The sequence below is a fragment of the Coregonus lavaretus genome (assembly GCF_964263955.1).
Source record: "Coregonus lavaretus genome assembly, contig: HAP1_SCAFFOLD_203, whole genome shotgun sequence".
NCBI lineage: Eukaryota > Metazoa > Chordata > Actinopteri > Salmoniformes > Salmonidae > Coregonus > Coregonus lavaretus.
This window is the reverse complement of record NW_028157962.1, coordinates 480,367-503,425: the sequence shown is the minus strand read 5'-3', so window position 1 is coordinate 503,425 and position 23,059 is coordinate 480,367. Positions and strand designations below refer to the sequence as shown.

Genomic DNA, 23,059 nt, shown 5'->3' with positions numbered 1-23,059 from the left:
ATTGGAATACGGAGGAGGAATAGAGGGGAAATGAGGTCTAAGAGAGAGAGGGAGGAAGAGGGTGAGCTTGAGTCGGTTAAAAATGGCGGAAAAAAGGGAGAAGATTTGTTAAAGAAGAATGGTGTAAGCATTCTTTTGTTTTTGCTGGTTAGAGGGAGCAGGCGCTCCGCGTTAAACGAATGGGGGCAAGAGATGTGAATTGTTTTGCTCTCAAGAAAAGGACGCCAAAATGTAAAAGTTGACCAACTGAAGGGGAAGATTCCCGGTGTTTGTGATGCTCGTCGTTTGGTGCGACGCAAACAGGGTGGCGTGAGTGGTGAAACAGAAGAGTCGTTGTCTGTCCTTTTGAGTTTTGATGTTGAGTCTTTGCCCAACAAAGTGATGTTAGGATATATAAGTTATCACATACAAGCTTTTGTGCCGAATACATTACGTTGGTACAGGTGTCAAGCTTATGGGCATGTGGCAGCAGTGTGTAGGAGGGAGGTTCCAAGGAGTGAGAAGTGTGCAGAAGGGCATGAGACAAAGGAATGTGTAACATTGGGGAAAGTAGTGGTATGTGTTAATTGTAGGGGTGGCCATGGGGCTGGGGATCAGACATGTCCCGTGCGAGGGAGGAAGGATGAGGTTTCCAGGGTTACAGTAGTGAAGAAGTTGTCATATGTTGAGGCAGTGAAGAAAGTAGAGGAAGATAGGTCAAGGGGGAGGATCCTGAGAGGAGTGGTGAGAGGAGTGGTGTGAGCTGTAGAGGAAGATGGGTCAAGGGGGAGGGGGGGGGGTCCTGAGAGGAGTGGTGTGAGCTATAGAGGAAGATGGGTCAAGGGGGAGGATCCTGAGAGGAGTGGTGTGAGCTGTAGAGGAAGATGGGTCAAGGGGGAGGGATCCTGAGAGGAGTGGTGAGAGCTATAGAGGAAGATGGGGTCAAGGGGGAGGATCCTGAGAGGAGTGGTGTGAGCTGTAGAGGAAGATGGGTCAAGGGGGAGGGATCCTGAGAGGAGTGGTGTGAGCTGTAGAGGAAGATAGGTCAAGGGGGAGGGATCCTGAGAGGAGTGGTGTGAGCTGTAGAGGAAGATGGGTCAAGGGGGAGGTCCTGAGAGGAGTGGTGTGAGCTGTAGAGGAAGATGGGTCAAGGGGGAGGATCCTGAGAGGAGTGGTGTGAGCTGTAGGGGAAGATGGGTCAAGGGGGAGGGATCCTGAGAGGAGTGGTGTGAGCTGTAGAGGAAGATAGGTCAAGGGGGAGGGATCCTGAGAGGAGTGGTGTGAGCTATAGAGGAAGATGGGTCAAGGGGGAGGATCCTGAGAGGTGTGGTGGGAGCTGTAGAGGAAGATGGGTCAAGGGGGAGGATCCTGAGAGGAGTGGTGTGAGCTGTAGATCTGTACCAGTACAGACTGATAGGCCAACAAAAAATCAAATCAAATCAAATTGTATTTGTCACATGCGCCGAATCCAACAGGTGTAGACCTTACCGTGAAATGCTTACTTACAAGCCCTTAACCGACAATGCAGTTCAAGAAATAGAGTTAAGAAAATATTTAATAAATAAACTAAAGTAAAAAAAAATATTAAAAAAAAAAAGTTATAAAATAACTATAATGAGGCTATATACAGGGGGTACCGGTACCGAGTCAATGTGCAGGGGTACAGGTTAGTCGAGGTAATTTGTACATGTAGGTAGGGGTAGTAGCAGTGTAAAAAACAGCGAGTAGCAGCAGTGTAAAAACAAAGGGGGGTGTCAATGTAAATAGTCCGGGGGCCATTTGATTAATTGTTCAGCAGTCTTATGGCTTGGGGGTAGAAGCTGTTAAGGAGCCTTTTGGACCTAGGACTTGGCGCTCCGGTACCGCTTGCTGTGCTGTAGCAGAGAGAACGGTCTATGACTTGGGTGACTGATATATGTTTCAGTAAGATTTTTAGCACTTATAGCAATGGTTGTCAACTGTACTGCAGGGATGGAACTTAAGTCACAGAAAATGGAGGTGGTGGTGGCAGCTGCAGAGAGGTATTTAGGTGTGTGAGACTTGACGTCAGAATAGTTACAGGGTGTGTTAAGTGGTGGTGTCCCATCCTTTCAGGCTGTTGGCATGAGGTAGGACTAAATAGATTAAAATAGTGGAGTAGGGTTAGATAGTAGAGTATTTGTTTATTTATTATTATTTATTTATTTTTTCAAGCAAAGTATAAGGGAGTTATACTCCAGCCTAGTAGGTGGAGGTAATGCAACATTTATTGGATGCCAAACGCCGTTAATCCTCATCGAAGAAGAAGATTTGACGGCCTGCACATGCGCAGTAAGAGTGAGACGACCGTTAAACCCGATGACGTGTTTTACACATGAGCTTAGCTAGCAACTTCGCCATGACATTGCCTACAAGTGTGACCGGGGATTTCTATTGGAGAAGCTGTTTTAGCCTATCTTCATACTGTACTGTCTTTAGAGGTGTCTTTGGTACGAACTCTGTGATTGTAGCCTCTGGCTTCTCTCTTTTACTTCCGCAAACATCCCGTTTACAGGAAGTGACGCTGTAGTAAATACCACCGGAACGGAAGTCCATGGAGCGCGCCAAATTTGTTGTGCAGCTGCGTTGGAGTGAACTTCGCGTTGAAGATTTTAGATAAAATATATATATGCTGATAAGGAAGCAGGACTGCTGAAAGACTCAAGGTAAACAACACAGACTAGTTTGCTCTTGCCTGACAGGAACTGGGGTTAGCTATTAAACTTAACGTCAGTAAGATTTAGCCAATGTGTGGTTTTGTTAAAGTAACTAGCTAGCATGTTTGGCAACACGTATTTTAGCTAGCTGACATGTGAATTATAATTATTGTCGATATTGTATAGTTCAATACTTAGGTTAGATATTGAATGACTTGCCGTGTTCACGTACTAGTCGGAACTAGGAAACTCGGACATTTCCGACTGGCTAATTGGTTGTAGTTATACACGTGCCGCGTTCAACCAGTTAGCAAGTCGGAAATGTCCTAGTTCCGACTAGTAGCTGAACGCGGCAACAGTAAATTTAAGATACTGTATAACTGAACCAGAATCTGTGCACAGAGGAGAGTATGAGTGACTGAGGAGAACCTCTTATTCTGGTTCACAGTAACGTTACCTGTCATATAGCCAAGCTGGCTAAATTACTAGCGAACGTTAGTTAACTAAATTGATTATGATATTGCGTCCTATTATAGTTAGTCATGTTAACGTTAGTGTTGGTTTGAGGACTAGTTAGCTAGTAACGTTAGCTTGGTTTAGCTATATGTCTTTAGTTAGCCAGACAGTCAGTAAAAACAGATTCTTTACAGTCACGGCCTTGGATGGATTGGTACAGAGAAACTCAGAGTTGTGTTCGAATACTCATACTTAACCTTACTATTTGTGACGTAAATTGAGTATGTAGTATGCTTATTGGTCGTAGTATGGATATGGTTAGTATGCCAAAAGTTCCCGGATGTCGTACTAAATTCGCCTAATACGAAGTATACAAGCAGAGGACACTATTTCCGTGCTTTTAGAGCAGGGCTGCCCAACACTCTTCCTGGAGATCTACTGTCCCGTAGGTTTTCAGTCCAACCCTAATTTAGCATATCTGATTCAGCTAATAAGTGGAATCAGGTGTCTTATAATTAGGGTTGGACTGAAAACTCAGTTCTTACTGACTGTCTGGCTTCACAACGTTTTCAGATTTGAAGTAAATGGCGGAAAATATGCAGCTGAAGTCGGAGAGAGGATACAAATTGATTGCTTTAACTAATTATGACAAATGTTAAGAAAATGTTGAACAATGTAATAAAGTAATGACTTTTCAAATAAGTTACGTTAAGTTGGCTGACAATTTGTTAGCTATGCTATCCTTACGAACCACATAGCATATCATTACAGCAGTATGTACCGGTATGTTAGTTAGCTATCTAACGTAATGTTAGTTGGCTACTAATACATCGGACTTGCCAATATATTAACTATATGCTATCTAACTACCCAACGTGTATTGACCTAATTATTCACGTCATTCTTAGCTAAGTGGTATAGTCTATCTGCGTTCCAAATGGACATTGTTAATTCTCAATGGCTATTCACTCCGACTTCAGAGTGTTCCAGAGGGCAGAATAACTGATGGATTTACTAACGCTCAACACCCGTTGAATATTAACCGGTGTCAGTAAACGTCTGCAAAAAAACGTTATTATATTGTTGCCAGCAGCACAGTTAGTCACCAACGCTCTGGATAACATGAAAACAGCCTAACCAGCTCTGCTAGGGCGAGTAAAATGGTCAGAGTGAGGTGTTCTCTCATTTGTGTCTGGAAGTAACTAGCAATGTAGCCAACGTTGACCTAGTTAGCTTTTGGTGCTTGGATCAACCCTACTCCTCGACCAGAGCGACCAGTGTGCGCTCCGAAAGCGAAATGCTCTGAATTTACGAACCACAAGAGCGCACTCTGGCACTCCAGATTGAATTTACCAACACACATGAAATCGTATGACGTATAGCAAGTAATTAGTTATGCTAGCAATAGGTTGCATGGCAACAGCATCAACTTCCGGTAGACAGGTGAAGCTGAAAGGATAACGTTAGTTTACAGTATACTAAAATGTACTAATAGTATTTAGTATACAGTATGTTAGTATGGGTATTCAAACACAGCTCAGGACTAGCTGTCAGACATACTGTTTAACGTGTGTGTGTGTGCACATGCAGCATGGCGGTACCTTTTGTGCAGGACTGGGACCTGATCCAGACGCTGGGAGAAGGAGCATATGGAGAGTGAGTACAAGCAAAAATTGTATGGATGAGGCAAAAGGAATGGCATTTAAGTCTGGCTGCACAGCCGATTGGCAAACGTACTGCAAATTGAGAAATCATGTGACTAAACTGAATAAAAAGAAGAAACTACACTATAAATCAAATTATAAATTATATAAAGAATGATAGTAAGAAGCTTTGGAGCACCTTAAATGACATTTTGGGCAAAAAGGCAAACTCAGCTCAATCATTAATTGAATCAGATGGCTCATTCATCACAAAACCCACTGATATTGTCAATTACTTTAATTATTTTTTAATTGGCAAGATTAGCAAACTTAGGCATGAGATGCCAGCAACACACACTGACAGTACACATCCAAGTATATCTGACCAAATTATGAAAGACAAGCATTGGAAGAGGTGTATTTTTTGCTGTTGTCTATCAACAATGACAAGCCACCGGGGTCTGACAACATGGATGGAAAATTACTGAGGATAATAGCGGACGATATTGCCACTCCTATTTGTCATATCTTCATTCTAAGCCTACTAGAAAGTGTGTGCCCTCAGGCCTGGAGGGAAGCAAAAGTCATTCCGCTACCCAAGAACAGTAAAGCCCCCTTTACTGGCTCAAATAGCTGACCAATCAAATCAAAAAAATGTTTACACATACACGTGTTTAGCAGATGTTATTGCGGGTGTAGCGAAATGCTTGTGCTTCTAGCTCCGACAGTGCAGTAATATCTAACAAGTAATATCTAACAATTTCACAACATATACCCAATGCACACAAATCTAATTAAGGAATGGAATTTAAGAATATATACATATATGGACACGCAATGACAGAGCGGCATGGACTAAGATACAGTAGAATATTATAGAATACAGTATATACATATGAGATGAATAATGCAAGATATGTAAACATGATTAAAGTGACTAGTGTTCCATTTCTTAAAGTGGCCAGTGATTTCAATAGGCAGCAGCAGCCTCTAATGTGCTAGTGATGGCTATTTAACAGTCTGATGGCCTTGAAATAGAAGCTGTTTTTCATTCTCTTGGTCCCAGCTTTGATGCACCTGTACCGACCTCGCCTTCTGGATGATAGCGGGGTGAACAGGCAGTGGCTCGGGTGGTTGATGTCCTTGATGATCTTTTTAGCATTCCTGTGACATTGGGTGCTGTAGGTGTCCTGGAGGGCGGGTAGTTTGTCCCCGGTAATGCGTTCGGCAGACCGCACCACCCTCTGGAGAGCCCTGCGGTTGCGGGCGGTGCAGTTGCAGTACAAGGCGGTGATACAGGGTTTTAGGTGCCAAACCAAATTTCTTCAGACTCCTGAGCTTGAAGAGGCTCTGTTGTGCCTTCTTCACCACACTGCCTGCGTGGGTGGACCATTTCAATTTGTCAGTGATGTGTACGCCAAGGAACTTGAAGCTTTCCACCTTCTCCACTGCGGTCCCGTCGATGTGGATAGGGGGGTGCACCCTCTGCTGTTTCCTGAAGTCCACGATCATCTCCTTTGTTTTGTTGACGTTGAGTGAGAGGTTATTTTCCTGGCACCACACTCCCAGAGCCCTCACCTCCTCCCTGTAGGTGGTCTCGTCATTGTTGGTAATCAAGCCTACTACTGTTGTGTCGTCTGCAAACTTGATGATTGGGTTGGAGGCATGCTTGGCCACGCAGTCATGTGTGAACAGGGAGTACAGGAGGGGGCTGAGCACACACCCTTCTGGGGCCCCAGTGTTTAGGATCAGCGAAGTGGAGATGTTGTTTCCTACATTCACCACCTGGGGGCGGCCCGTCAGGAAGTCCAGGATCCAGTTGCACAGGGCGGGGTTCAGACCAAGTGGGTCTAGGGTGACAGGTTAGGTAGAGGTGATATGATCCTTGACTAGTCTCTCAAAGCACTTCATGATGTCAGAGGTGAGTGCTACGGGCGATAGTAATTTAGTTCAGTTACCTTTGCTTTCTTAGGTTCAGGAACAATGGTGGCCATCTTGAAGCATGTGGGGACAGCAGACTGGGAAAGGGAGAGATTGAATATGTCCGTGAACACACCAGCCAGCTGGTCTGCGCATGCTCTGAGGATGCGGCTAGGGATGCCTTCTGGGCCGGCAGCCTTGCGGGGGTTAACATGCTTAAATGTCTTATTCGTGTAGGCTACGGAGAAGGAGAGCCCACAGTCCTTGGTAGTGGGCCACGTCAGTGGCACTGTTATCCTCAAAGCGGACAATGAAGGTGTTTAGCTTGTCTGGAAGCGAGGTGTCGGCGACTTGGCTGATTTTCCTTTTGTAGTCCGTGATTGTCTGTAGACCCTGCCACATACGTCTCGTGTCTGAGCCGACTTTGTCTCTATACTGATGTTTTGGCAGTTTAATTGCCTTGCGGAGTGAGTAGCTACACTGTTTGTATTCTGCCATATTCCCAGTCACCTTGCCATGGTTAAATGCGGTGGTTCGCTCTTTCAGTTTTGCACGAAGGCTGCCATCTATCCACGGTTTCTGGTTAGGTTTTAATAGTCACAGTGGGCACAACCTCTCCTATACACTTCCTGATAAACTCAGTCACCGTTTCAGTGTATTCGTCAAAGTTATTTTCGCAAGCTACCCGGAACATATCCCAGTCCGCGTGATCAAAACAATCTTGAAGCGTGGATTCCGGTTGGTCAGACCAGCGTTGAATAGTCCATATCACGGGTACTTCCTGTTTTGAGTTTCTGCCTATAGAAAGGGAGGAGCAAAATGGAGTCGTGGTCAGATTTGCTGAAAGGAGGGCGGGGGAGGGCCTTATAACCATCCCGGAAGTTTGAATAGCAATGGTCGAGGATTTTAGATTTTGGATAGAACTTCGGCAGCCTAGTCCTCAAATTTGCTTTGTTAAAATCCCCGGCTACAATAAATGTGGCCTCAGGATATGTGGTTTCCAGTCTGCATAAGGTCCAGTGAAGTTCTTTGAGGGCTGTCGTGGTATCTGCTTGAGGGGGGATATACACGGCCGTGACTATAACCGAAGAAAATTATCTTGGGAGATAATACGTCTCCAAGAGTGGCGCAGTGGTCTAAGGCACTGCATCGCCAGTACGAAAAAAATCAATAATAATATATGTAGTCGCTCTGGATAAGAGCGTCTGCTAAATGACTAAAATGTAAAAATAATACGGTCGCCATTTGATTGAGATATTTTAGGTCGGGTGAACAGAAGGACTCGAGTTCCTGTATGTTACTACAATTACACCATGAGTTATTAATCATGAAACACACACCTCCGCCCTTCTGCTTCCCGGAGAGAGATTTATTTCTGTCTGCGCAATGACCTGAGAACCCATCTGGCTGGACCGATTTGGACAGAATATCCCCAAAGAGCCATGTTTCAGTGAAACAGAATATGTTACAGGCCCTGATTTCTATCTGGAAGGAAATCCTTGCACGGAGCTCGTCGACTTTGTTATCCAAAGACTGAACATTAGCTTGTAGTATACTTGGAAGCGGTGGGTCGTGAGCGCGCCTCCTATGTCGAACCAGCAGGCCTCTCCGAGTGCCTATCTTCCACCAGCGATGTTTTGGTCAGCCGCTGTTTGTTTTTACTCCTGAACTTCCTCAACCTCTCTGATCATTTTCATGATGTCCATCTGGTTTACTTCTATATGCCATATCTTTGCTTTGCTCGTGTTTCTTGGCCCAAGCAGGTCTCTTCTTATTATTGGTGTCCTTTAGTAGTTGTTTCTTTGCAGCAATTCGACCATGAAGGCCTGATTCACACAGTCTCCTCTGAACAGTTGATGTTGAGATGTGTCTGTTACTTGAACTCTGTGAAGCATTTATTTGGGCTGCAATTTCTGAGGCTGGTAACTCTAATGAACTTATCCTCTGCAGCAGAGGTAACTCTGGGTCTTCCTTTCCTGTGGCGGTCCTCATGAGAGCCAGTTTCATCATAGCGCTTGATGGTTTTTGCGACTGCACTTGAAGAAACTTTTAAAGTTCTTGAAATGTTCCGTATTGACTGACCTTCATGTCTTAAAGTAATGATGGACTGTTGTTTCTCTTTGCTTATTTGAGCTGTTCTTGCCATAATATGGACTTGGTCTTTTACCAAATAGGGCTATCTTCTGTATACCCCACCTACCTTGTCACAACACAACTGATTGGCTCGAACACATTAAGAAGGAAAGAAATTCCACAAATTAACTTTTAAGAAGGCACACCTCTTAATTTAAATGTATTCCAGGTGACTACCTCATGAAGCTGGTTGAGAGAATACCAAGAGTGTGCAAAGCTGTCGTCAAGGCAAAGGGTTGCTACTTTGAAGAATCTAAAATATATTTTAAACACTTTTTTGGCTACTACATGATTCCATATGTGTTATTTCATAGTTTTGATGTCTTCACTATTATTCTACAATGTAGAAAATAGTACAAATATAGAAAAACCCTTTAATGAGTAGGTGTGTCCAAACGTTTGACTGGTTCTTTGTGTGTGTATGTATGTATATGTGTGTGTGTGTGTGTGTATATATATATATATATATATATATATATATTTTTTTTTTTTATTCAAACACAGGGTGTGTCTATATATGGAAAAATACGCCTTTTGAAAACTTGATTGGTCAAATGAAGACTGCTCTCGGTCAACCCAAACGTTAAATTTTTTGGTCAGACTGCCCTAGCCAACTCAATGCTAGTTCTCTTTTTGCAGACTATCAACAGTAGCCAGCATGTTGCTGATATGTTCACTATTGAAGGTCTCAGCCAGTAGATTGATTATTTTTGCTTTGGACAGCTCACGTGCTGTATGACGGCATCGCCTCATGTACTGCTCGAGAAGTACATGACAAGCTATATCAGCTGATGAAATCAATGGAGAGGGATTATGTAGAGAGATGTCGTTTAGTTCTTCTAACCTTCTACCTGTCTATCAGTCTGTCTGCCCCAGGTCCGCAGTGAGTCTCTGTCTGCCCCAGGTCCGCAGTGAGTCTGTCTGCCCCAGGTAGACAATGCTCACAAATGGTAAATACATTTGAAATATTGATAAGCGTCAGTTGGGAGGTAGAGTGGGCATCGTCTTAATGCTCATTTTGTCGGAAACACTTACGGCCTCGAGTGATCACTATCGAACACATCAGCAAGTGGCCACTCCATGAAGGGCTCAGGGCCCACAGGTTCAGTTTGAGATGGAGCCTATGATTGCCCCCTAGTGGTCGTACTCAATAGGACCGTATTCTGCACTGTTCTCCATCGTTTTAATGGAACGCTGATTTTGTCCGTTTGTCACATCCCTAGTGTGTGTGGTATTCATGGTGTGTGTGTGTGTGTGTGTGGTATTCATGGTGTGTGTGTGTGTGTGTGGTATTCATGGTGTGTGTGTGTGTGTGTGGTATTCATGGTGTGTGTGTGTGTGTGTGGTATTCATGGTGTGTGTGTGTGTGTGTGTGTGTGGTATTCATGGTGTGTGTGTGTGTGTGTGTGTGTGGTATTCATGGTGTGTGTGTGTGTGTGGTATTCATGGTGTGTGTGTGTGTGTGTGGTATTCATGGTGTGTGTGTGTGTGTGGTATTCATGGTGTGTGTGTGTGTGTGTGGTATTCATGGTGTGTGTGTGGTATTCATGGTGTGTGTGTGTGTGTGTGGTATTCATGGTGTGTGTGTGTGTGTGTGGTATTCATGGTGTGTGTGTGGTATTCATGGTGTGTGTGTGTGTGGTATTCATGGTGTGTGTGTGTGTGTGTGTGGTATTCATGGTGTGTGTGTGTGTGTGTGGTATTCATGGTGTGTGTGTGTGTGTGTGGTATTCATGGTGTGTGTGTGTGTGGTATTCATGGTGTGTGTGGTATTCATGGTGTGTGGTATTCATGGTGTGTGTGTGTGTGTGTGTGGTATTCATGGTGTGTGTGTGTGTGTGTGTGGTATTCATGTTGTGTGTGGTATTCATGGTGTGTGTGTGGTATTCATGGTGTGTGTGTGTGGTATTCATGGTATGTGTGTGTGTGGTATTCATGGTATGTGTGTGTGTGGTATTCATGGTGTGTGTGTGGTATTCATGGTGTGTGTGTGTGTGTGGTATTCATGGTGTGTGTGTGTGTGTGTGTGTGTGTCTCAGGGTGAGGCTGTTAGTGAACCAACAGACAGGAGAGGCTGTAGCGGTGTGGTATTCATGGTGTGTGTGTGTGTGTGTCTCAGGGTGAGGCTGTTGGTGAACCGACAGACAGGAGAGGCTGTAGCGGTGTGGTATTCATGGTGTGTGTGTGTGTCTCAGGGTGAGGCTGTTAGTGAACCGACAGACAGGAGAGGCTGTAGCGGTGTGGTATTCATGGTGTGTGTGTGTGGTATTCATGGTGTGTGTGTGTGTGTGTGTGGTATTCATGGTGTGTGTGTGTGTGTGTGGTATTCATGGTGTGTGTGTGTGTGTGTGTGGTATTCATGGTGTGTGTGGGTGTGTGTGTGTGTGGTATTCATGGTGTGTGTGTGTGTGTGTGGTATTCATGGTGTGTGTGTGTGTGTGTGTGTGGTATTCATGGTGTGTGTGTGTGTGTGGTATTCATGGTGTGTGTGTGTGTGTGTGGTATTCATGGTGTGTGTGTGGTATTCATGGTGTGTGTGTGTGTGTGTGGTATTCATGGTGTGTGTGTGTGTGTGTGTGTGTGGTATTCATGGTGTGTGTGTGGTATTCATGGTGTGTGTGTGTGTGTGGTATTCATGGTGTGTGTGTGGTATTCATGGTGTGTGTGTGTGGTATTCATGGTGTGTGTGTGTGTGTGTGTGTGTGTGTGGTATTCATGGTGTGTGTGTGTGGTATTCATGGTGTGTGTGGTATTCATGGTGTGTGTGTGTGTGGTATTCATGGTGTGTGTGGTATTCATGGTGTGTGGTATTCATGGTGTGTGTGTGTGTGTGTGTGGTATTCATGGTGTGTGTGTGTGTGTGTGTGTGGTATTCATGTTGTGTGTGGTATTCATGTTGTGTGTGGTATTCATGGTGTGTGTGTGGTATTCATGGTGTGTGTGTGGTATTCATGGTGTGTGTGTGTGTGTGTGGTATTCATGGTGTGTGTGTGTGTGTGTGTGTGTGTGTGTGTGTGTCTCAGGGTGAGGCTGTTAGTGAACCAACAGACAGGAGAGGCTGTAGCGGTGTGGTATTCATGGTGTGTGTGTGTGTGTGTCTCAGGGTGAGGCTGTTGGTGAACCGACAGACAGGAGAGGCTGTAGCGGTGTGGTATTCATGGTGTGTGTGTGTGTCTCAGGGTGAGGCTGTTAGTGAACCGACAGACAGGAGAGGCTGTAGCGGTGTGGTATTCATGGTGTGTGTGTGTGTGTGTCTCAGGGTGAGGCTGTTAGTGAACCGACAGACAGGAGAAGCTGTAGCGGTGAAGGTCATTGATACGTCTCAGGGGAAGGAGTGTTCTGAGAACGTCAAGAAAGAGATCTGCATCAACAAGGTACCTATCTCTGTCTTATGCCTGTCTCCCTGTCTGGTATACCTGCCTGCCTGTCTGGTCTGGTCTGGTCTGGCCTGTCTCCCTGTCTGGTATACCTGCCTGCCTGCCTGTCTGGTCTGGTCTGGTCTGGCCTGTCTCCCTGTCTGGTATACCTGTCTGCCTGTCTGTCTGGTAGGTCTGTCTGTCTGACCTATGTCTTTGTCCTTTATTTATGATATTTAAAAATTATATATTGGTCATCGATTATTATTTTTTGCTTTCTCATGGACTTCTGGTTGTGTGTTACAGGTTCTGTCCCACCCTAACATAGTGCGTTTCTTCGGCCACCGGAGGGAGGGGCCGACTGTCTATCTGTTCCTGGAGTACTGCAGTGGAGGAGAGCTATTCGACAGGATTGGTGAGACTGACAGTGCCAGCAGCCAATCACAACACTGAGAGAGGATTCAATCAGCCAATCACAGGCTGGGGGCCATCTCACACTGAAACAACTCTCTCTCTCTCTCTCCTCTCCCTCTCAGAGCCTGATTTGGGGATGCCAGAGAGAGAAGCTCACAGGTTTTTCCAGCAGTTGATAGCAGCTGTGGTGAGTGACAGTTACCGAGGAGGGTTAGAGGTCGGAGTGAAGGGGTCTACGGAGCGTAGCGCGGAGTTGGTTTGGTGGATATACTAGATTTAATCTCCTTCTCCCTCCCCCCTCTCTCCTTCTCCCTCCCCTTCTCTCCTTCTCCCTCCCCTTCTCTCCTTCTCCCTCCCCCCTCTCTCCTTCTCCCTCCCCCCTCTCTCCTTCTCCCTCCCCCCTCTCTCCTTCTCCCTCCCCCCTCTCTCCTTCCCCCTCCCCTCTCCCTCCCCCTTCTCCCTCCCCCCTCCCCCCTCTCTCCTTCTCCCTCCCCCCTCTCTCCTTCTCCCTCCCCCTTCTCTCCTTCTCCCTCCCCTTCTCTCCTTCTCCCTCCCCCCTCTCTCCTTCTCCCTCCCCCCTCTCTCCTTCTCCCTCTCCCCTCTCTCCTTCTCCCTCTCCCCTCTCTCCTTCTCCCTCCCCCCTCTCTCCTTCTCCCTCCCCCCTCTATCCTTCCCCTCTCCCCTTCTCCCTCCCCCCTCTCTCCTTCTCCCTCCCCCCTCTCTCCATCTCCCTCCCCCCTCTCTCCATCTCCCTCCCCCTCTCTCCTTCTCCCTCCCCCCTCTCTCCTTCCCCCTCCCCTCTCCCCTCCCCCCTTCTCCCTCCCCCCTCCCCCCTCTCTCCTTCTCCCTCCCCCCTCTCTCCTTCTCCCTCCCCCCTCTCTCCTTCTCCCTCCCCCCTCTCTCCTTCTCCCTCCCCCCTCTCTAGGAGTATCTCCACAGTGTAGGTATCACCCACAGAGACATCAAGCCTGAGAACATTCTACTGGACGATAAAGGTGTGTGTGTGTTTGACTGAGTGTGTGCTGGAAGTTGTGCTAATTTTATTTTGACATAATGGTGTATACTGTGTTCTGTGTTCTGTTGTGTGTTCTGTGTTCTGTGTTCTGTGTTCTGTTGTGTGTAGATAACCTAAAGTTGTCAGACTTCGGTCTCGCTACGATGTTCCGTCACCGTGGGCGAGAGCGGCGTCTGAACAGGCTTTGTGGAACGCTGCCGTACGTCGCGCCTGAGCTGCTCAGCAAATTAGAGTTCAGCGCTCAACCAGCTGACGTCTGGGCCTGTGGCATCGTCCTCACTGCCATGTTGGCTGGCGGTAGGGGTGGTGTGTGTGTGTGTGTGTGTGTGTGACGTTGTCATTGGAAGGTTGTAGAGTTGCTCTGGAACCTCTGTGTGTGTGTGTGTGTGTGACAGAGTTGCTATGGTTACAGAGTTGCCATGGGACCAGCCCAGCGAGAGCTGCCAGGAGTATTCTGATTGGCTGCAGAAGAAGACCTACCTCTCCCCCTGGAAGAAGGTTACACACACCCCCCTCAGTAAGACACACCCCCCTCAGTAAGACACACCCCCCTCAGTAAGACACACCCCCCTCAGTAAGACACACCCCCCTCAGTAAGACACACCCCCCTCAGTAAGACACACCCCCCTCAGTAAGACACACCCCCTCAGTAAGACACACCCCCTCAGTAAGACACCACCCCCCCTCAGTAAGACACCCCCCCCTCAGTAAGACACTGTAACTACTATAGGCCAGTCCAGAACAGTGTCTCAGTCTAAACTCCATGGTTCTATGTATATATATATATATATTACACACATTCTACTGTTCAAAAGTTTGGGGTCACTTAGAAATGTCCTTGTTTTCCATGTAAACATACATGAAATGAGTTTGAAATGTAGTCATTGACAAGGTTAGAAATAATGATTTTTAATTGAAATAATAATTGTGTCCTTCAAACTTTGCTTTCATCAAATAATCCTGATGGGCACTTCTTACGTACCATACGGTCAAGCTGCTCCCACAACAGCTCAATAGGGTTGAGATCCGGTGACTGTGCTGGCCACTCCATTATAGACAGAATACCAGCTGACTGCTTCTTCCCGAAATAGTTATTGCATAGTTTGGAGCTGTGCTTTGGGTCATTGTCCTGTTGTAGGAGGAAATTGGCTCCAATCAAGCGCCGTCCACAGGGTATGGCGTTGCAAAATGGAGTGATAGCCTTCCTTCTTCAAGATCCCTTTTACCCTGTACAAATCTCCCACTTTACCACCACCAAAGCACCCCCAGACCATCACATTGCCTCCACCATGCTTGACAGATGGCATCAAGCACTCCTCCAGCATCTTTTCATTTGGTCTGTGTCTCACAAATGTTCTTCTTTGTGATCCGAACACCTCAAACTTCGGTTCGTCTGTCCATAACACTTTTTTCCAATCTTCCTCTGTCCAGTGTCTGTGTTCTTTTGCCCATCTTAATCTTTTCTTTTTATTGGCCAGTCTGAGATATGGCTTTTTCTTTGCAACTCTGCCTAGAAGGTCAGCATCCCGGAGTCGTCTCTTCACTGTTGACGTTGAGACTGGTGTCTTGCGGGTACTAGTTAATGAAGCTGCCAGTTGAGGACCTGTGAGGCGTCTGTTTCTCAAACTAAACTCTAATGTATTTGTCCTCTTGCTCAGTTGTGCACCGGGGCCTCCCACTCCTCTTTCTATTCTGGTTAGAGCCAGTATGCGCTGTTCTGTGAAGGGAGTAGTACATAGCGTTGTACGAGATCTTCAGTTTCTTGGCAATTTCTCGCATGGAATAGCCTTCATTTCTCAGAACAAGAATAGACTGACGAGTTTCAGAAGAAAGTTATTTGTTTCTGGCCATTTTGAGCCTGTAATCGAACCCACAATTGCTGATGCTCCAGATACTCAACTAGTCTCAAGAAGGCCAGTTTTATTGCTTCTTTAATCAGCACAACAGTTTTCAGCTGTGCTAACATAATTGCAAAATGGTTTTCTAATGATCAATTAGCCTTTTAAAATGATAAACTTGGATTAGCAAACACAACGTGCCATTGGAACACAGGACTGATGGTTGCTGATAATGGGCCTCTGTACGCCTATATTCCATAAAAAAACAGCCGTTTCCAGCTACAATAGCCATTTACAACATTAACAATGTCTACACTGTATTTCTGATCAATATGATGTTATTGGATGAAAAAAGTGCTTTTCTTTCAAAAACAAGGACATTTCTAAGTGACCCAAACCTTTGAACGGTAGTGTGTCAAAAGTTTGGACACACCTACTCATTCAAGGGTTTTTCTTTATTTTTACAATTTTTTACATTGTAGAATAATAGTGAAGACATCCAAACTATGAAATAACACATATGGAATCATGTAGTAACCAAAAAAGTGTTAAACAAATCAAAATATATTTGAGATTCTTCAAAGTAGCCACCCTTTGCCTTGATGACAGCTTTGCACACTCTTGGCATTCTCTCAACCAGCTTCATGAGGTAGTCACCTGGAATGCATTTCAATTAACAGGTGTGCCTTGTTAAAAGTTAATTTGTGGAATTTCTTAATGCGTTTGAGCCAATCAGTTGTGTTGTGACAAGGTAGGGTGGGTATACAGAAGATAGCCCTATTTGGTAAAAGACTAAGTCCATATTATTGCAAGAACAGCTCAAATAAGCAAAGAGAAATGACAGTCCATCATTACTTTAAGACATGAAGGTCAGTCAATACAGAACATTTCAAGAACTTTGAAAGTTTCTTCAAGTGCAGTCGCAAAAACCATCAAGCGCTATGATGAAACTGGCTCTCATGAGGACCGCCACAGGAAAGGAAGACCCAGAGTTACCTCTGCTGCAGAGGATAAGTTCATTAGAGTTACCAGCCTCAGAAATTGCAGCCCAAATAAATGCTTCACAGAGTTCAAGTAACAGACACATCTCAACATCAACTGTTCAGAGGAGACTGTGTGAATCAGGCCTTCATGGTCGAATTGCTGCAAAGAAACCACTACTAAAGGACTCCAATAAGAAGGGACCTGCTTGAGCCAAGAAACATGAGCAATGGACATTAGACCGGTGGAGTCCAAATTGGTATTTTGTGAGACGCGGTGTGGGTGAACGGATGATCTCCGCATGTGTAGTTCCCACCGTGAAGCATGGAGGAGGAGGTGTTATGGTGTGGGGGTGCTTTGCTGGTGACACTGTCTGTGATTTATTTAGAATTCAAGGCCCACTTAACCAGCATGGCTACCACAGCATTCTGCAGCGATACTCTATCCCATCTGGTTTGGGCTTAGTGGGACTATCATTTGTTTTTCAACAGGACAATGACCCAACACACCTCCAGGCTGTATAAGGGCTATTTTACCACGAAGGAGAGTGATGGAGTGCTGCATCAGATGACCTGGCCTCCACAATCCCCCAACCTCAACCCAATTGAGATGGTTTGGGATGAGTTGGACTGCAGAGTGAAGGAAAAGCAGCCAACAAGTGCTCAGCATATGTGGGAACTCTTTCAAGACTGTTGGAAAAGCGTTCCAGGTGAAGCTGGTTGAGAGAATGCCAAGAGTGTGCAAAGCTGTCATCAAGGCAAAGAGTGGCTATTTGAAGAATCTCAAATATAACAAATCAAAATATATTTTAAACACTTTTTTTGTTTACTACATGATTCCATATGTGTTATTTCATAGTTTTGATGTCTTCACTATTATTCTACAATGTAAAAAATTGTAAAAATAAAGAAAAACCTTAACTTTTGACTGGTACTGAACAGCATGTGTGTGTGTGTGTGTGTGTATATATGTGTGTATATATATATATATATATATACACACACACACACACATATATACACACACACACACAGTGGGGGAAAAAAGTATTTAGTCAGCCACCAATTGTGCAAGTTCTCCCATTTAAAAAGATGAGAGAGGCCTGTAATTTTCATCATAGGTACATGTCAACTATGACAGACAAATTGAGGAGAAAAAAATCCAGAAAATCACATTGTAGGATTTTTAATGAATTTATTTGCAAATTATGGTGGAAAATAAGTATTTGGTCACCTACAAACAAGCAAGATTTCTGGCTCTCACAGACCTGTAACAACTTCTTTAAGAGGCTCCTCTGTCCTCCACTCGTTACCTGTATTAATGGCACCTGTTTGAACTTGTTATCAGTATAAAAGACACCTGTCCACAACCTCAAACAGTCACACTCCAAACTCCACTATGGCCAAGACCAAAGAGCTGTCAAAGGACACCAGAAACAAAATTGTAGACCTGCACCAGGCTGGGAAGACTGAATCTGCAATAGGTAAGCAGCTTGGTTTGAAGAAATCAACTGTGGGAGCAATTATTAGGAAATGGAAGACATACAAGACCACTGATAATCTCCCTCGATCTGGGGCTCCACGCAAGATCTCACCCCGTTGGGTCAAAATGATCACAAGAACGGTGAGCAAAAATCCCAGAACCACACAGGGGGACCTAGTGAATGACCTGCAGAGAGCTGGGACCAAAGTAACAAAGCCTACCATCAGTAACACACTACGCCGCCAGGGACTCAAATCCTACAGTGCCAGACGTGTCCCCCTGCTTAAGCCAGTACATGTCCAGGCCCGTCTGAAGTTTGCTAGAGTGCATTTGGATGATCCAAAAGAGGATTGGGAGAATGTCATATGGTCAGATGAAACCAAAATATAACTTTTTGGTAAAAACTCAACTCGTCGTGTTTGGAGGACAAAGAATGCTGAGTTGCATCCAAAGAACACCATACCTACTGTGAAGCATGGGGGTGGAAACATCATGCTTTGGGGCTGTTTTTCTGCAAAGGGACCAGGACAACTGATCCGTGTAAAGGAAAGAATGAATGGGGCCATGTATCGTGAGATTTTGAGTGAAAACCTCCTTCCATCAGCAAGGGCATTGAAGATGAAACGTGGCTGGGTCTTTCAGCATGACAATGATCCCAAACACACCGCCCGGGCAACGAAGGAGTGGCTTCGTAAGAAGCATTTCAAGGTCCTGGAGTGGCCTAGCCAGTCTCCAGATCTCAACCCCATAGAAAATCTTTGGAGGGAGTTGAAAGTCTGTGTTGCCCAGCGACAGCCCCAAAACATCACTGCTCTAGAGGAGATCTGCGTGGAGGAATGGGCCAAAATACCAACAACAGTGTGTGAAAACCTTGTGAAGACTTACAGAAAACGTTTGACCTGTGTCATTGCCAACAAAGGGTATATAACAAAGTATTGAGAAACGTTTGTGATTGACCAAATACTTATTTTCCACCATAATTTGCAAATAAATTCATTAAAAATCCTACAATGTGATTTTCTGGATTTTTAAAAATCATTTTGTCTGTCATAGTTGACGTGTACCTATGATGAAAATTACAGGCCTCTCTCATCTTTTTAAGTGGGAGAACTTGCACAATTGGTGGCTGACTAAATACTTTCCCCCCCCCCACTTTGTGTGTGTATATATATATATTTTATTTCTTTTTTGGATGTGTGTCTCTTTAGGTCTGCTATCTAAGCTGCTCCGGGCCTTGCCAGAAGAGAGGCTGTCTATATCTGAACTCAAGACCGATCCATGGTTCAGTCACACCCTCACATCCTCATCCTCTCACAACAAACTACTGTGCTCCGACACACAACTACACAGGAACAACAGGTGGGTTAGACCCTCACATCCTCATCCTCTCACAGCAAACTACTGTGCTCCGACACACAACTACACAGGAACAACAGGTGGGTTAGACCCTCACATCCTCATCCTCTCATAATAAACTACTGTGCTCCGACACACAACTACACAGGAACAACAGGTGGGTTAGACCCTCACATCCTCATCCTCTCACAATAAACTACTGTGCTCCGACACACAACTACACAGGAACAACAGGTGGGTTAGACCCTCACATCCTCATCCTCTCACAATAAACTACTGTGCTCCGACACACAACTACACAGGAACAACAGGTGGGTTAGACCCTCACATCCTCATCCTCTCACAATAAACTACTGTGCTCCGACACACAACTACACAGGAACAACAGGTGGGTTAGACCCTCACATCCTCATCCTCTCACAACAAACTACTGTGCTCCGACACACAACTACACAGGAACAACAGGTGGGTTAGACCCTCACATCCTCATCCTCTCACAATAAACTACTGTGCTCCGACACACAACTACACAGGAACAACAGGTGGGTTAGACCCTCACATCCTCATCCTCTCACAATAAACTACTGTGCTCCGACACACAACTACACAGGAACAACAGGTGGGTTAGACCCTCACATCCTCATCCTCTCACAATAAACTACTGTGCTCCGACACACAACTACACAGGAACAACAGGTGGGTTAGACCCTCACATCCTCATCCTCTCACAACAAACTACTGTGCTCCGACACACAACTACACAGGAACAACAGGTGGGTTAGACCCTCACATCCTCATCCTCTCACAATAAACTACTGTGCTCCGACACACAACTACACAGGAACAACAGGTGGGTTAGACCCTCACATCCTCATCCTCTCACAACAAACTACTGTGCTCCGACACACAACTACACAGGAACAACAGGTGGGTTAGACCCTCACATCCTCATCCTCTCACAACAAACTACTGTGCTCCGACACACAACTACACAGGAACAACAGGTGGGTTAGACCCTCACATCCTCATCCTCTCACAACAAACTACTGCGCTCCGACACACAACTACACAGGAACAACAGGTGGGTTAGACCCTCACATCCTCATCCTCTCACAACAAACTACTGTGCTCCGACACACAACTACACAGGAACAACAGGTGGGTTAGACCCTCACATCCTCATCCTCTCACAATAAACTACTGTGCTCCGACACACAACTACACAGGAACAACAGGTGGGTTAGACCCTCACATCCTCATCCTCTCACAACAAACTACTGCGCTCCGACACACAACTACACAGGAACAACAGGTGGGTTAGACCCTCACATCCTCATCCTCTCACAACAAACTACTGTGCTCCGACACACAACTACACAGGAACAACAGGTGGGTTAGACCCTCACATCCTCATCCTCTCACAACAAACTACTGTGCTCCGACACACAACTACACAGGAACAACAGGTGGGTTAGACCCTCACATCCTCATCCTCTCACAGCAAACTACTGTGCTCCGACACACAACTACACAGGAACAACAGGTGGGTTAGACCCTCACATCCTCATCCTCTCACAATAAACTACTGTGCTCCGACACACAACTACACAGGAACAACAGGTGGGTTAGACCCTCACATCCTCATCCTCTCACAGCAAACTACTGTGCTCCGACACACAACTACACAGGAACAACAGGTGGGTTAGACCCTCACATCCTCATCCTCTCACAACAAACTACTGTGCTCCGACACACAACTACACAGGAACAACAGGTGGGTTAGACCCTCACATCCTCATCCTCTCACAATAAACTACTGTGCTCCGACACACAACTACACAGGAACAACAGGTGGGTTAGACCCTCACATCCTCATCCTCTCACAATAAACTACTGTGCTCCGACACACAACTACACAGGAACAACAGGTGGGTTAGACCCTCACATCCTCATCCTCTCACAATAAACTACTGTGCTCCGACACACAACTACACAGGAACAACAGGTGGGTTAGACCCTCACATCCTCATCCTCTCACAGCAAACTACTGTGCTCCGACACACAACTACACAGGAACAACAGGTGGGTTAGACCCTCACATCCTCATCCTCTCACAACAAACTACTGTGCTCCGACACACAACTACACAGGAACAACAGGTGGGTCAGACCCTCACATCCTCATCCTCTCACAACAAACTACTGTGCTCCGACACACAACTACACAGGAACAACAGGTGGGTTAGACCCTCACATCCTCATCCTCTCACAACAAACTACTGTGCTCCGACACACAACTACACAGGAACAACAGGTGGGTCAGACCCTCACATCCTCATCCTCTCACAATAAACTACTGTGCTCCGACACACAACTACACAGGAACAACAGGTGGGTTAGACCCTCACATCCTCATCCTCTCACAACAAACTACTGTGCTCCGACACACAACTACACAGGAACAACAGGTGGGTTAGACCCTCACATCCTCATCCTCTCACAATAAACTACTGTGCTCCGACACACAACTACACAGGAACAACAGGTGGGTTAGACCCTCACATCCTCATCCTCTCACAATAAACTACTGTGCTCCGACACACAACTACACAGGAACAACAGGTGGGTTAGACCCTCACATCCTCATCCTCTCACAATAAACTACTGTGCTCCGACACACAACTACACAGGAACAACAGGTGGGTTAGACCCTCACATCCTCATCCTCTCACAACAAACTACTGTGCTCCGACACACAACTACACAGGAACAACAGGTGGGTTAGACCCTCACATCCTCATCCTCTCACAACAAACTACTGTGCTCCGACACACAACTACACAGGAACAACAGGTGGGTTAGACCCTCACATCCTCATCCTCTCACAATAAACTACTGTGCTCCGACACACAACTACACAGGAACAACAGGTGGGTTAGACCCTCACATCCTCATCCTCTCACAATAAACTACTGTGCTCCGACACACAACTACACAGGAACAACAGGTGGGTTATGTTACAACTATGTTATGGTGTTTGTCTAATGTTGCTAAGGGCGGCAGGTAACCTAGCGATTACAGTCACTGAACGGTTGCTAGTTCGAATCCCAGAGCCGACAATGTACAACAACTACCGATGTGCCCTTGAGCAAGACACTTAACCCTCATTTCTCCAGGGTCGCCGTTGATGGCAGACCCTGGCCGTGACCCCACTCTCCGAGGGTGTCTCGGGGAGTTGGGAGCAGCGGATTAATGGTGTGTGTGCGTGTGTGTGTGTGCGTGTGTGTGTGTGTGTGTGTGTGTAGTGACAGGGTGCAGTTCTCCAGCTCCCAGCCAGACCCAGCGCTGGGTGTGTGTGTGTGGGAAGGAAGTGTTTGTGTCGGAGGGGCAGTCCAGGTCAGCTTCTCTCAGCCGGCCAGACCAGACAACATGCTGCTGGGGAGTCAACTACTGGGCACACCTGGAGCCAGCCAGGTAACACACACACACCTGGAGCCAGCCAGGTAACACACACACACCTGGAGCCAGCCAGGTAACACACACACACCTGGAGCCAGCCAGGTAACACACACACACCTGGAGCCAGCCAGGTAACACACACACACCTGGAGCCAGCCAGGTAACACACACACACCTGGAGCCAGCCAGGTAACACACACACACCTGGAGCCAGCCAGGTAACACACACACACCTGGAGCCAGCCAGGTAACACACACACACCTGGAGCCAGCCAGGTAACACACACACACCTGGAGCCAGCCAGGTAACACACACACACACCTGGAGCCAGCCAGGTAACACACACACACAC

At 46.1% G+C, this 23,059-nt stretch overlaps 1 protein-coding gene across 1 annotated transcript in view; it reads left to right on the top strand.

Annotated features, from left to right (window-relative positions):
* The first annotated feature begins 2,554 nt into the window (after positions 1-2,554).
* Positions 2,555-23,059, top strand: part of LOC311124598 (serine/threonine-protein kinase Chk1-like) — a 34,725-nt gene continuing 14,220 nt past the window's right edge. Inside the window, exons 1-10 of the mRNA XM_084198713.1 lie at positions 2,555-2,663; positions 4,701-4,766; positions 12,066-12,180; positions 12,469-12,577; positions 12,699-12,763; positions 13,502-13,571; positions 13,700-13,888; positions 14,004-14,108; positions 19,101-19,251; positions 22,553-22,721. Of these exons, the coding sequence (XP_084054839.1) occupies positions 4,702-4,766; positions 12,066-12,180; positions 12,469-12,577; positions 12,699-12,763; positions 13,502-13,571; positions 13,700-13,888; positions 14,004-14,108; positions 19,101-19,251; positions 22,553-22,721 (1,038 nt within the window). The 5' untranslated portion in view covers positions 2,555-2,663; position 4,701. The remainder of the gene's footprint in view (positions 2,664-4,700; positions 4,767-12,065; positions 12,181-12,468; positions 12,578-12,698; positions 12,764-13,501; positions 13,572-13,699; positions 13,889-14,003; positions 14,109-19,100; positions 19,252-22,552; positions 22,722-23,059) is intronic.